The sequence below is a fragment of the Xenopus laevis genome, chromosome 6S (genome assembly GCF_017654675.1).
Source record: "Xenopus laevis strain J_2021 chromosome 6S, Xenopus_laevis_v10.1, whole genome shotgun sequence".
NCBI classification, from domain to species: Eukaryota; Metazoa; Chordata; class Amphibia; order Anura; family Pipidae; genus Xenopus; species Xenopus laevis.
The window spans coordinates 29099751-29115289 of record NC_054382.1 but is presented as its reverse complement, the minus strand read 5'-3'; the positions used below and the strand labels follow the sequence as shown (position 1 = coordinate 29115289).

General features: G+C 36.5%; 1 protein-coding gene across 1 annotated transcript in view; it reads left to right on the top strand.

Moving 5' to 3' along the window:
• Nucleotides 1-15539, top strand: part of dgkb.S (diacylglycerol kinase beta S homeolog) — a 267377-nt gene that overhangs the window by 166308 nt on the left and 85530 nt on the right. Inside the window, exons 21-22 of the mRNA XM_041567492.1 lie at nt 7313-7403; nt 13117-13309. Of these exons, the coding sequence (XP_041423426.1) occupies nt 7313-7403; nt 13117-13309 (284 nt within the window). The remainder of the gene's footprint in view (nt 1-7312; nt 7404-13116; nt 13310-15539) is intronic.

The following is a 15539-nucleotide window of genomic DNA, read 5'->3' as shown; positions in this document are numbered from 1 at the left end:
TACATGAAATATCATTAACTTTTAACTCAAATAAGTGTCCTATTGATACAGACCATGTAACAGAATGTATTATCATTCTTCTTAGATTAAGGTAAGCCCCAAGACTTGTAGTGGGGCTGAGAAAATCCATAACAACTGGCTAAATAATAGCCAGAAGACTACTGGAGATATTGATTAGCTTTCCAGTACATTTAGGTCTTAATAGTGGAGAAGGGCTCAAGTACAGTTTTAGTGCTGTATTGCCAGAATCAAGCAAACAAGCAGCCTAATTTAACAGACCTTTGATTGATTTCACTCAAAAGAATTATAGGTAATTTGCTTTTTAAAGCTGTAAGCAGCAGTAAGTATACTAGCTGTGCACTTGCTTAGAATAATTGACATGATGAATCATGCAAAGCAACATTATATTTGGTTAGAGAAAAATTATTCATGATATAATTTTCTCGAGCTATGTACTATATAGTGTCTGAAATCAAGGTATATTGATGTGAGCGACAATTTTTATATGCGCAACTATTTGGTCCAAATGCATTAAACTATTTTGACACCCTGCAATTCTTTTTGACATGGCAGATTTTTCTCTGGCAAATTGCGGCAAAACATGGAAATTTGCTGCAAATTTATCTGCTGAATTTATTCACCCATCACTACTGAAGAGCATACCTCAGGGGATTTCCACTAGGAAAAATAAAACACACACAGTTTGCAAAAGAACAAATATAAATTTTATATAAACTGTATTTAGTAACTGTAAATGCAAATCACACAATATCACTTTTATTCTGGGGAACCTGTGTGGTCTATCAACCACTGGCACAGTCTTTCAATACCACAGACCCACACTCCACACCGGGTGGATAAATGTAGAATAAATCTGGTCAGTTCAATGTCCCTTCCCCAAGAGCTCTTATGTCCCCAGGTAGTGCTACCTACCCCAAGGTACCTTTCCCTTTGAAAGTAGTAGTCTCTCCCACGTGGCAGGTACACGAGCAAGACCTGTCCTCACCATGGGGAAACAGACAGTGGCCAAAATATCCACAGGCAGGAGATAGAAACTGGCTCTACCTGATGCTCAAATACTTTATCAAAGCAGAGCAAAATGCAGCCCTTTCCTTCTCCCTGGAAAATCCTTTCAAGCAGCACTGTCACACTCCAAAGATCTGAATCTCTCTGGCTGCTGCAGCAGGCGTTTGTTTATAAACTCTGTTGGAAACCTTGTACATTCGGCTCCAAAGTCAGGCACTCCCCCTCTCCCAAAGATGTACTGGGGTGCCCAGCCAATTGGATGGCTCTTCAGTTTGTAACTGGGCTGGATGATGTCACAGATAGGGTTGGGCAAATTTGAGCCATTTCGCTTTGCCAAAAATTTGCCGCCAGCAAAATGTCGCCGACGTCCATTAAAGTCTATGGGCGTCAAAATTTTTTTTTGACGCGCGCCACCATACAAGTCTAGGGGTTTCATTCTCACAGTGAAACAAAGCAAAAAAATTCGCCAACCCTAGTCAAAGACAGAAAAACAGGGGAAATATTTATCTAACCCATACATGTAAATTGCAGGTCCTTCAGTGTCAATATGAAATAGTTCAGACGTCTTTGCTTGTCAGATCATGTTATGAGTTCTTTATCCATAATAACAAACTTTACTTGAAGACCAAAACTTTTTCACCAGTTTAGTACTATTTGGAATACTATCTATAACTGCAGATTTTTAACACACCACCACTATGTTTTCCCTATCATGTATTGGGCTGCTAAACTACTAAAAGCATTTTGAGCTGGAATGCTATTCTCCTCTATTGGCTTAATAATGGTGGTCAAGAACAGCTGTAAAATACAAATAATCCTACTGCCGATATTATAGCTAACTGTGCCTTTATCCTTACTGACAATAGCTGATGGGGCTTAAGAAATCTAGAAGTTACTATGTTTATGCTACATGCTACATGACATGGCACACATCCTCTCCATATGAAGTTTGCAGCTGTTTTTGCACATATGTTAAAAATATGTATAAAATATGTATAAAATCATTAGTAATCTAATCAACTTTTTTTCTAATACAAAGGAAGGCTTTGTGTGTCCCCATTTTCAGCTCATTAATATCAATGTGGCTATTTTCTGCCTAGACTTCTCCATTTTTTCTGTGATATCCAGTGCTGACTCTGGATCTATAAAGTATTTAGAATTTAAAACTGTGTTTGGGTGCACATTCGCATAAGAACTTCTATTTAGCATTCACATATTTATTTAGTTGATATTGTATATTACTGTGGTATAAAGTACAAATCAATCTTGTAACATTTTGTTCAAGCACTTCAATTAGAACTCAGTTAGTAACCACGGTGAGCTTGTTTGGCACAGTGTTCTACTGGTGCTTAAACTGGACTCTTCAATTATCAAACCGAATGCTTGCCAAAAACCACAAGACCAATTTAAAAGTAGAATTTGTAGAGAATCTCAGCCTTCTCTAGTACACATAAATAGACAATTACTTTTAATATGCATGCCACTCAGTAAAAAGCTTTGCAAACAATCTGTTTCGTATAAAAAAGTTGTTTTGTTTAATCCTAGAATTCTGTGATCCTCCACAATATTCAACCTCTCAGTAGGGTTAAAGTTACCCCCTACAGTATCAATAATTCTATCAATACATATGAATGAAATAAATCTTCTTATATTTTTTATTTCTGAATGCAATGCAGTGGGCAAAGTATAATTCCAGATGAAATTCACCATGTTTTGGCTGCAGTCGCTGCCATGAGTGGGGGGTGCCCCTGGTGTGCCATTAAATTTTGATGTGAAGTTGGCACAATTGCGCTAATCTTTTTTGGGGTTAGAATGGCGTCAATTTCTTAGTCACAAGTCTGCTGCATCTATTAAAGAAGCCCCCAGTGGGACATGGACATGTACTCAGGACCAGATTTAAATAGCAGGCGCCCCTAGGCCCGCTGCCATTTGTCACCTCTGTCACCTCCCCTTTATTCGTGCAAATTTTCATCATCGGGACCGGAGCAACGGGGATTGGCACAGGGGAAATTTAAAAAATGATTGTATCTCCTGCACATCCCCAGTGTTTTTGAACCAATTTGGGTGTGGCTGGGCAGCATGCTGCCTCCTACAATCCTGCTGCCCCTAGGCCCAGGCCTTAGTGGCCTTTCCATAAATCTGGGCCTGCATGTACTCCAGAAATAGAGTAAGAGAAAGGGATGCCTGCAGGATTGAACATATCTTCAGTACTGCGATTTCCTTGAGATCACTTTATGTTATATGTTTTTTGGGGATACACCAACAACAGCTACAGCTATTTTGAGCAGTGCTTTATGGCCTGCAAACCCTACTTTCATATATTTTTAGTCACTGCAGACCAGCCCAGACAATTAACTCATATGAATGGCAGTGCAGAAATAAAGAAATCCATTTCCTTCTTCAGGTAAATGTATACACTAGGTTTGAAGGCCTATCAAAAAAAATATGTGCAAATATTGTATGTGTATCTGTGTTGGAGGGGGTGATGAGGTAACCGGAAACTAAAATGTTGCCATATATTATTTAATTTAAATGAAGGTTTAGCATAAATATTCAAAGTGAAAATGACATATTTTTGGAATGCACTCTGTAGGCAGCAGCAACACTGAATATCCTCAGCTACAATGATGGACTTTGGAAAGGTTGTCCCATAGATTACAACAATAAAGCATTCAGTTTTATTCTGACATTTTTTTAATGTAAACAAATATAAGGTTGCAGAGATGTTAGCCTCATGAAAGCAAAGCTTTCCATATGTATAAGCCTTTTTACTGGTTTTAGCTATGAAATACTCTACTGCTGTTTAATAACATCTCTGTTCTGGCAGAATCTAGAGGGAACGTTGTTATTTCACAGCCTCACTCTTCCAGTGAACTTTAACTATATTTACTTTTTTATGCTATAACAAACTCATAGTTAGCAACTTACATAAAGAGTCAATTCATGGCTTTACATGAGTTGTGTCTAATGATCCAAACTCACCAGACCTCTATTCACAAGTTGCTTTCAACTGCAATTTACTACAGAGGTGCAATTGGTGTGTGGCTCGAGTACTTCAATGCATCAATAGCGTGTAAACTAAGCTGGCAGGGAAACATCACGAATAGAAGTTGATAGAACTAACAATTCAATCATAAATCATTTGGTGATGACACAGTCATTTGACGTGTGTAAGGCTCAAATAATGTCTGCATTATTTCATATACTATAACAATGAAAACGCATACCTGGAGTGCTAAAAATCAAATTCAAAAATTCCACTTATTTGTAGAGACCCTCTATTATAAAGGAAACTAAAAGTTATTTTAAAAGATCTATGTGAGACTGGAAGTTTCAAATACAAACTTCAGTTAGTGTGTATGTTACTGAGGGTTAAATTGAATAATTTAGAAGGTTATTGAATGTCACTCAAAGAATAACAAACATATCTGTATATTTTCTTTCTTCATGGGTTTGTCTCTGTACATATTACATCTTTTACATCACCATGGTTGACTTTCTATTTTGTTCCAATAAAAAATGTTACAAATAAAATCTTTGAATTATTATTATTATATTATCATTTACTATTATTATTAACTTTCTATTTACATATTAATTTAAGGAAGCTGTTTTTTTCCTATAGCTTGTTAACACTGATTTGAGTTCTTTTCATTATTAAATTGACTTTTGAGCTTTGAAAGCAATATCACATTACTAGGATTAGTGACTGTAGCATTTGCTATAAATAATTCTAATGCCTTAGACAATTAGAAAAATCAAAAATAAATCAGCTCTGGCCTCTCTCCAGGCAAGTAAGTAAACATCTTCAATATACAGTACAGTAGATAGAGGTATGGAACCTGTTTCCCAGAAAGTTCTGGACTTAGGGTTGTCTAGTGGGGATTGTTCTGGGTTTGGGATACCAATCGTAACAATATCTATGTAGAGATAAGATAATAAAAAAAGCAGAGCATCAACAATATAATCACAGAATTACGGGATCTTTCCTGTCTGTACTATTTCTATTACCACAGCAGATTATTAATTTGGTGAGTAGTTATTATGAAACAAGGAATGGATAGTGAACAAGAAATAAATCATGTGATACCTTATTAATATATATTGTATTCTGTCCTTAAAATGACTTGGCAGCTGGGACTTCCTATATGAAGGGTGTCGTGAGAGGAGCCATTAAATAGAAAAAAGGTATTCTACTAAAATAATGGAAATTGAGTTCATGAGATTGGATTGTTACATTATAATTCACATGACAAACCTCATATTGTAAGGTGCAGTGTTGGACTGGGAGTCCAAGGCCCACTGGGTGGCTGTGTCAGGGGCTCTCAAACCCCCTTGGCCCCCCCACCCCAGGCACAACCCCCCTCCAATGCCCCCCACCCGAGGCGCAACCCCGCTCTGATGGTCCCCCAACCTGCAACTTTATTCCTAAAATACACAAGGTGGTCTTGGCCAGGAGAGGAGATCAAGGAGAGGCACGGGGAGTGGGCTTGAGTCAGTGGGGGTCACCAGGTTTTTTATAGGAGTCCAGACCATCTCTGGTAAGGTGCGTCTAACTGGCAGCAAACAAAGCTCAACTAAAACTAAATTCAACTAAATCACACTTTTAACGGGGAAAATTAATTAAGCAAGTGCAAATTGCAGACGCAGTTTTCTGTGACAAATTCAGACGATCCTGATGTTTTTCACAATTTTATCGAGTTATCGAGAAATATACAGATAAAGTATTGATAAATAGGGGGGCAAAGTCAATGTGGATTTGGTCAGAGTAGTTTTCCGAAAATAGTAAGAACTTTTCGGATTTTGATAACTAACCCCCTATGAGTTCAGCCAGTGACACAGTAATAAAGAAAACAAATATATACAGATAATATAAGGCAAATGTGCTGAGGAATTAAAAACATAAAAGTACAGGTAAAATATGACAGTATTCAGGAAGGCAAACTGAGGATAGGTTCAGACTTTATTTGCACAATACCATGTATAATCTAAAATTCAAACAGAAATAATTTAAGTTAAACATTTTTTTGACGTGTTTTAGCTTCAACGACTATGTTACTATGCTGTTATGTTTGTCAAGCTCCAGTTTCAGGTTTCTGTAACTGTCACAGAAAACAGTACACAATGAAAGGTTAACTAAAGTCAATAATGTAATGTGGTAAAGAATCTGCAACATTTAGAACTGTAATAATTTGTGTATTTTAACTGACCCGTAGCTCTCTGAAAGATCCACATATACAGTATATCTTTTTTTTTTCTTGGCTTCTATAAAGAATGGTTTTACCTTATTCGTCAGTAGCGATGGGCGAATTTATTCGCCAGGTGCGAATTTGCGGCGAATTTGCGCGATTTGCCGCCAGCAAATAAATTCGCAAAACACCCGCCAAAATTAGCGGCAAAAAATTCGCCGGAGTCAAAAAATTTTTTTCCGAAAAACGGACGACGGCATCAAAAATGGGTGCCGGCGTCAAAAAAACAGGCGCTGGCGTCAAAAACGAGACGCCGGCGCCGTTTTGCGAATTTTTCGCAAATTCGCACATCACTATTCGTCAGTGCTGGGGACAGGCTTCACCAAAGGGAATTCTGGATAATGTAGTATGTCCTGAGTTAAAAACAGTTTAGCTAAGAGACCAGTAATGTAGTTGGTGACAGAAATAGTTCTGTTTTTTTGATGACTCTTATTAAGATGAATATACATTTACTAAAATAATTTTGAGCTTCTCTCTTCTCTTCTCTTCCATCTGCTCCAACATGTGGGTCAGTCCAAAGAAAGTGTACTGTTATCAGTAATTATATTCAGTAAGTTAAAGAGGAATATGTAATATATTGGCTTATGTAGGCAGTGTGTATTTAAATATACCACTGTACAATGTATTGTTTTATAAAAAGGGAATTGTACAGGAATCTGTTCAAGGGCTTCCATTTTATCCTTTAATTAGCCACACAGAAAGAGTTTGTTGAGTTGTATACAGCTCTGAATTAGGTATGGTCCATAATTGTGCATAATAAATGAATAATTTAGCAACACAAAGGAATGTATAATGCATGAGTGATTAGCCCTGCTAATCTGATGGCAAATCTTAACTGGGATGCCATAAAACTTTGCCTAATGGAAGAAATTCTAATTCTGAGCAACTTTCAGTATGTATAAATTCATTACAAATTTTCAGTTGTCAAATAACATTTTCTATTTCAGGCAAAGTCGTGGGTGAAAGTGCCAATACTTAATTCAAAAGTGTATTATTTACTGTATGTTTATAAAAGTTTATTTTTATTTTTTGTTTAGAATGAAGAATAAATTTTGGTACTTCGAATTTGGAACCTCTGAAACATTCTCAGCAACATGCAAAAAATTACATGAAGCAATTGAGATTGAAGTGAGTACATGAATACGTTTGTTATGACTTTACTTTTGGACGGGAAACAGTTGATGCTAAAATGTTGTTTTTAACTTTATCGTTTGACTTCAGGTTATCAAATTTAAATAACCATTGTCTGTCTATCTATCTATCTGTCTGTCTGTCTGTCTGTCTGTCTGTCTGTCTGTCTGTCTGTCCGTCTTTCTAACTATATGTCTGTCTGTCTATCTATTCATCTGTACTGTGCAATATGTTGGCGCTCTAAAAATACTTAATCTGTATGTCTGTCTATCTATATTTCTACCTATCTAACTGGTGAATATGTGCAACGGCTGTGCATAAATTATAACTACAAAGTATCACAGCATCACAGACATATGTCCCCATAGTTATTTATTTATGTTTTGCTGCATTCATTATGTATGTTAAAACACATATGATTACCCAAACAAATTAGGCTTGAAGGTACATTTAAAGCATAGTGTCACGGTGTTACTTAAGTGTGTTCTTAATGGCCTCTATCCTGGGTTTTTGAATACTAGGGGGAAGATTAATCAAAGGTGGAAACATCTCCCTTACCTAGATAATGACCAAAATAAGCCTTTCGCGCCCACAGAGTGACATTTCTCTCTGATTTATAAATGTTCTCAAGTTTTGCACTGGTGTTTTCTTACCTAGCATTCTTAGGAGTTTTGACAAGACCATCCTAATCAGTGGGCGCATACCATCGTATAAAATAATTCTTGAGTTCCATTTGCAAATCCATTAAGCAGAGGACTATGGGAACCTTGTACAATGCAAGAACAATTTTCCTGCACATTTTTGTGAGTAAATTGACATGAGAAATAATAAATAATTGAGAGTGGATAAACATGAGAAAAACAGTAGTCAACTTGCAAGTTCAGTTGAGAAAAAACAAGACTGATTTCAATGTGCTTTTTTATAAAATTCATATAGGTAACATTTTCTGTGCACATTTACAGCTTTTTAGCATTACACATTTACAGCACTAGTTAGACAGCCCATAGAGTCTGAAATGCAACTCTGTCTTTATGTAGTTAACAAGATAACAGAGTTGCTTGCAGCTGTTGAACTGTTCTGTTCACTCATCCCCTCAACATTTTCAATTGTAAAATCTATTGAATATTTACAATAGGAGCTGATTTTACTGAATCCAATTTTTCGCTTCTCCAAGAGTCACAGTTTAAGAACCACTTCTCAATTTCACAATATTTAAAGGGACGACTGGAAACAGTACGTCTTTATTAATTTACTATGGTTTTCAAAATGATAGTGGCATGCACTTTAAGGTCTATTTAACTCATTAAAGGGTAATAAAATAACCCCATTCCATAGCCAAAACAAGTTCCAGTTTTACAAATATTATTCAAGATTCTTACTAAATATAAAGCTGCTAATTAGCAGCTGGTGCTGATGGGTACGTTGAAGGTTATCAGTTGGAAATAAAACATGAAAGAACTTGTAGAAGTATTAGTACTAAATGAGTTTAGCGTTTGAGAATGATGCAGCATTGCTTTTGTCCATCGGCTCTTTCTCAAGCACTAACCATAAAAGTGCAAAGTAATCTTTTTGTTGATTGCTAATTAGAGGCTCTTTTGCTAATTGTGACCCTAACTAGACTAACTAGTCACAGGGGGTTCTAATGCATAGCCATATAATTGCCTTATTGTACTTCCTGCTGTGCTCAATATTGAGTGAAAATGAAAACCACTCCATTTTCTATCCTACTTTACATATCCCCTCCTATTTAAATAATTCCAGTTGGTTTGGGGACTCCAGACCTTTATAAATTAACAGCAGGGAAATACCAAAGGTGTCAGATTGCATATTTATCATCTTTTTTTGTGTAATACTTAAATATGTATTATGAAGTGACTGACATAAATTAGGCAGATTTCAGAAGCCACAGGCTGTGGCTTGTAGAGGACCCCCCTCTGCTTGACATTTCATCCTTGTCAAAGATCAAATTATTTTAATTTAGGCTGTAAATTATAAGGAATGAAGACTTCTTTGTGGGAATTCCCTGTGGTAATCTGACTTTTGTTGTTACTGCTGCTTGTCAGTGTGCAAAAAATATAATATGCATGCAAATAAGGTTAAAAAATATGTACTATCTAATTATCCAGCCAGTACATTCCACTTGAAGACAGTGGGAAGCCTGACACACAGTATGTGTTTGATTCATTGAGGCCTGTAGGGTATTTACACAAGATTACTTTTAATTATGAAATTAATATCTTTTTATCTGAAATGTATAGAAGTGAGTGCCTCTATGAGCTGAATTTTTATTAACTCTGTTCTGTTTTCTAACATAAGTTAAAAAGAAAACTGTCGCTAGTTTACCAATCAAGCATTTTTTTAAGCATAAAAAAGATAACGTTTTTCAACAGGTACAGCAAGCAACATACTTTCTTATAGGTGTACATTGTGTATATGGGGGTAAATTGATCAAGGTTAGAAATTAAAGCTCACCGCAATAAAACCACCACTCTCTATTCATTCCTATGGGATTACTAGAGTCTTATTTATAATGGTGAACTGTCAGCCATTGATAAATTATGGTAAACCATGAACACAAGCTAACACAGTCTATTTAATGTTTACTATGTATGGGGTAATAGAGATTAATGGCCAGGGTAAACATTCCCCATACTACTACATAATACCCATAATGCCCCAATTAAGTGCATCAAGGGAATCTGCCATTGTAACATCAGTTGGCAGAGCCTTCTACAGCCCCATTGCCCTCCCTGTAAAGAACTATTTGTGCTGGTTCTAGTGACATGACATGAAATGACTGATCAATGTAGGGCATGGTGTACTGGAAATGTCCTTAGTAGCTCTTAGGGGCACTCATATGCTGCACCAACTGTGTTTCTCCTTTAATATTATTCCAAAGGATGACAGTGTAAATTTAACAAGACAAACATCCTTTAGATGTTACTGGGCTACACTGCAAAGTGAATTTAGAGGTCCAAAACTTATTTTTTTACAAAGATGTCTTGAAATTTGTTTTCATGTAGGGCCTTACTGGGCTTTCTACACCCCTGCCCCCCCCCTTACCTGAGTCCCCTCATTCATTAAATAATTGTAAGACCCTGTTTGAAACAAATTATAGTAAAGTGGTGCTTAAAGGGATACGGTCATGGGAAAACATGCTTTTTTTCAAAATGCATCAGTTAATAGTGCTGCTCCAGCAGAATTCTGCACTGAAATCTGTTTCGCAAAAGAGCAAACAGATTTTTTTATATTCAATTTTGAAATCTGACATGGGGCTAGACATTTTGTCAGTTTCCCAGCTGCCCCAGTATTGTGACTTGTGCCTGCACTTTAGGATGGAACGACTTTGTGGCAGGCTGTTATTTCTCCTACTCCTAATGTAACTGAATCAGTCTCAGTGGGACTTGGCTTTTACTATTGAGTGTTGTTTTTAGATTTGCCATGGAGCTGTTATCTTGTGTTAGGGAGCTGCTATCTGGTTACCTTCCCATTGTTCTTTTGTTAGGCTGCTGGGAGGGGGTTGATATCACTCCAACTTGCAGTACAGCAGTAAAGAGTGACTAACGTTTATCAGAACACAAGTCACATGACTGGGGGCAGCTGGGAAACTGACTTTCTGTCTAGCCCCACGTCAGATTTCAAATTTGAATATAAAAAAATCTGTTTGCTCTTTTGAAAAAATGGATTTCAGTGCAGAATTCTGCTGGAACAGCACTATTAACTAATGCGTTTGGAAAAAACATGTTTTCCCATGACAGTATTCCTTTAACTTGCTGGCACTATATTAATCAGTGATCATGATCATGACAGACTTCACCTTACTGGCAAATTCCAGTACAAGTCCAATGCACTACTCACGAAAAGCAGGGCTGTTCCAAAAACTGTAAGAAAAATATAATAAAACCTAATTGTGAAATGTAATTATTAGGCAACCTAATATCAATGGCAGTTACCCTTTAAATCAGAATCAAGCTTATACTTCCTAAAGTGTCTTTCAGTGTCACGGTACACAAACGCACAGTTACCCTTTAAATCAGAATCAAGCTTATACTTCCTAAAGTGTCTTTCAGTGTCACGGTACACAAACGCACAGAAGAACTTGCCTGGGGTGTTCCCAGGCCCGGACTGGCAATCTGTGAGTTTTGGCAAATGCCAGAGGAGCTGCTGTAAGATGCTATAAACAGTCACTGTGGAGTGGGCTGGTGGGGGACTGGTTGGGCCTCTCTCTACTTGAAATGCCAGGGCCTATTTTGAGTCCCAGTCCATACCTGGGTGTTCCCATGTTGTTTAGTAGTCAAAAGAGGAATAGAAACTTTTCAGGGGCATGCCCCTTTATCATGTGACTAATAAACCACAGTGGAACACACCCAGGAAAGTGTTTCACAGTCACACAATAGCCATTGCAAAGTTGCAGCCCGGTGAGCAATTATCTTATTGAAAAAATGCAGCTTGCTAATGCAATTAGAAGTACATTTTCCTTAGAGAATTCTCTGTTGCAAAACTCTCTACCACTTTTTTTTACATAGGCCTTAGATGTAGCCTATGTAGCAAAATGAGTGTGTAGGCAATTAGAGACTCTACAAGGGCCACAAAATAGTCTTTATTTATAACATTATTAACATATAACATTAAACATAAAAAACGTCACCATCTCCATCTGCCCTACACGTTTCATGACCCAGGGACAAATAATCATAGGCTAAGTCTGTCAGCAGGAAATGTGAAGACAGCATGTGATTAAGTACCCCTGGGGCATGAAACATGCATGGTAGATTGAGATGGTGATGTTTTTTAATAATTTTACAAATAAACCTTGTTTGTTTTTATTTTTGTGGCCCTTGTGGTGGCTTTGAGTGCATACACGCCCAACATGGATTACTGCTTCTTTTGCTGAGGGTCTGGAGGGTGGTGTCCAGGTCCCTTTTTTACATTTGATCTCCTGGTGCCATTTCTCTCTCCAAAACTTCAGGGCTAGCAGGGAACCAGCAGTGGTGTCCTAGGATTCCTCTACAAACACACCTTTCACCATTTCTACATTATTAAAGGTGGCCATCATTATTATAATAGGGGCTCTCAAGGGCAACGAGTGCAATACTGATCTAATATGGTCCTCCATCCAACCTGAAAATCAAAGCCAACCATCAGCATCTGTCTGATTTTTGGCCAGATATTGGTTTGGTAGCCTCTTTGGAGGGCCCCATACATAGGCATATATGCTGTGACTTGGTCTAAAGGATTCAAATTGGCAGCTTAAATCTGACCATGTATAGCCACCTTAACACTGTAATATGTAGCCTGCTACAGAATTGGAAAAAAAGCATGTCTAAGTTACCCATGAAGCCAATGCCTTAATGCTGTGCCTATCAAATAACAGAGCTCAAGCTGCTGTCATGGATGACTCATATGTATATGCAAGAACCTAATCATGCTAGATCTGCTTTTATGACAGAGCTCTATGTTATACCATACATCATAACATATTAAACAATAAACTATTATATGTATACCTAGAAAGTTGCCACTGGTATTTATTCTGCAAATCCCTATTAATTTGGAGCATATAAGTATGTTGACCTGGTTATTCTGCTGAAGTGTGGATATATAATAATATGGAATTGAGTAACTTAGATGTCTGCTGAAAACAGTTCTCACTGTATTAACTTGTCATACACTAAAAGGTTGTAATAGATAATTATGTTGTGTTTCACAGTGTGATGGTATTCAGATGGACCTGGGCAATATTTCTCTGGAAGGAATTGCTATTCTAAACATTCCAAGTATGCATGGTGGCTCAAATCTCTGGGGAGAAACCAAAAAAAGAAGAAGTAGAAGAACTGACAAGAAAAACTCAGATAAGAGAACCACTGTGACTGATGCTAAAGAGCTTAAATTTGCTGCACAAGGTGTAGTATACTTTATATTTCATATATGACCATTCAATTACAACATTAACTTAAAAGGATAATATTGCTTTGTAAGATAAATAGAAAGTTTTAAAATCATAATTTTTAATGGCAATGCTAATTTTTGTAAGCATAACTAACAATAAAAACATCATTTGATAAACTCTGAAATTAGTCTCAGAACAAGAACCAATGACCCATAAATATAAAGGTTAAATAGTGTAAAAAATATCATTTGCAATTGGGGATCACATATGGCATGAAGAACAGTGTCATAAATGGGAACATAAAATGAAAATCTGAGAATTGTTTCACTTGCAGCTTACAAATGAGTTTGACCAGATGGCATGTATGAGAGTTCAAAAATAGGACTGAACACATAGAACCATTAATAAAACATTTGATCTTTTAATTTGGAGAAGTGCCTGGGTATTATAAATATATTCAACTTATTTTAAAGTAGCTAATAGTCAACTAGACCTGTAAACTTGAATTAATTAAGTCAAGAAGTGAAAACCAAGGGAAAAATGAGAATATTTATTATCTTACTGTAAGTATAGAAGAGAGAGAAATCAGAACTTTGGAGATGTTTATGATTGTGTGTGTGGTATGGCAAAAAGTAAAGAAAAAATTAAATAAATAAAAGTAAAGCACTGAGATTTGAAACTTCTTAAATGTTAATAAGACTTGTTAAATGCATATAAACTTAAACATATAATGAGGAATGGCTCATGCAAATTAAAATAAGAACAAACCTATAACAAATTAATAATGTTTAGAGATAACTACATTGAGCAGCACCATTGGGGACCTCAGACATTTTCTCACAAATGTGCCACATTATTTGGATGAAAAGCTATGTTTGTTTTTCCAAATTACACATATGCCTGTCACATAGTTCACATTTAAGTGAGTAATTTATTTAAATGCAAAAAAAAATTAATTCCAGTTGATTTCTAAAAAAAATAAAAATATTTAATTTGTTAAATGTATTTGCATTATAAGGAATAATACATAATAGCACAATAAAGATGAGCTTTATAACAGTGTAACTAGGAAGGTCAGTAAGAATAGTATAGGAGGATGTGGGTATAGAAACATGTTGCCCTGTCTCAGGCTGCACCCGGGTCACAGCAGAAATCCGGTAAGCTAAATACCAAATTGAAGATTGGGGATATCAAAGTTGGGGATGGTTTTTCTCTCTCCCCCCTTCCTTAAGTGAGAGGCTCGGGGCATTTGGCACCTGAGCCAGTTTAACTGAATGGTGAGAAAAATTTGAAGTTTATAAACACTATCGAATAAGCTTATACCGGATTTTACAACTCTCTGCATGAGTGTGAAATAAATTAATTATCAATAATCGTAACTTGGTATAGAAACATAACACTACAATGAGCTATGGTTTGCATTTTGAAAGATACATTTTAGGTATCATAACTCTCTTAGATGGATTACGGGCTGCTGAAGTTTAAATATTTCATCATAACTACAGCATAAACTATAAACTTGTTTGAGTAGGGTCATCTCTTCCACTTTGTAACCCTTGTATATTAAATAATTGCAAGGCCCCCGTACCTTATAAATAAATGTATACGCACTCCATCTGCCCAAGCATTAACATATTAATAGTATTAATAATATTGATATCAAATATTAATAATTAATAATTTGTGCAGCATGAAACAGTAGAGTTTTCCTATATCTGTAGAATTTTAAGTCAAGATGGCCATGATCAAATGCTGGGCCAGATCAGATTTTACATGTAGCTGTCAACGGACAGTTTTTTTGTTTGCAAACCAGATACCCAGATTTATCACTGAACCATCTGTAGTCAAACAAAGCATATTTGTGACTTACATGTCCAACTTTCTGTGAGTCCAAGATTCTCTATTTAGCAACACAGTCAGTGACACAGCTGCCTATTCTGTCTCAGTGATGAAAGTAATAGGGCACATTACTCTTTATATAAGAAATTCAGCATCCACAGAACTGCCTGTTTCATATTCGTAATCTGTCTCTTGCAGGCTTCATATCTGGGTTGACAGAGTCATGATTTTTCAACCATAGCACCAAATTTACCCTCTAGTGTAAACTATACTGCGCATTATGAATGACCTTCATAAAATTTGCCTTTTGCTGGAATGATCTATTAGTACCTATTTAATTATGTTGCTGGGAAGGTGGTAGGTCAACAATAAACTCAGTGACAAGGTAGGTCAAAGGACAAGAT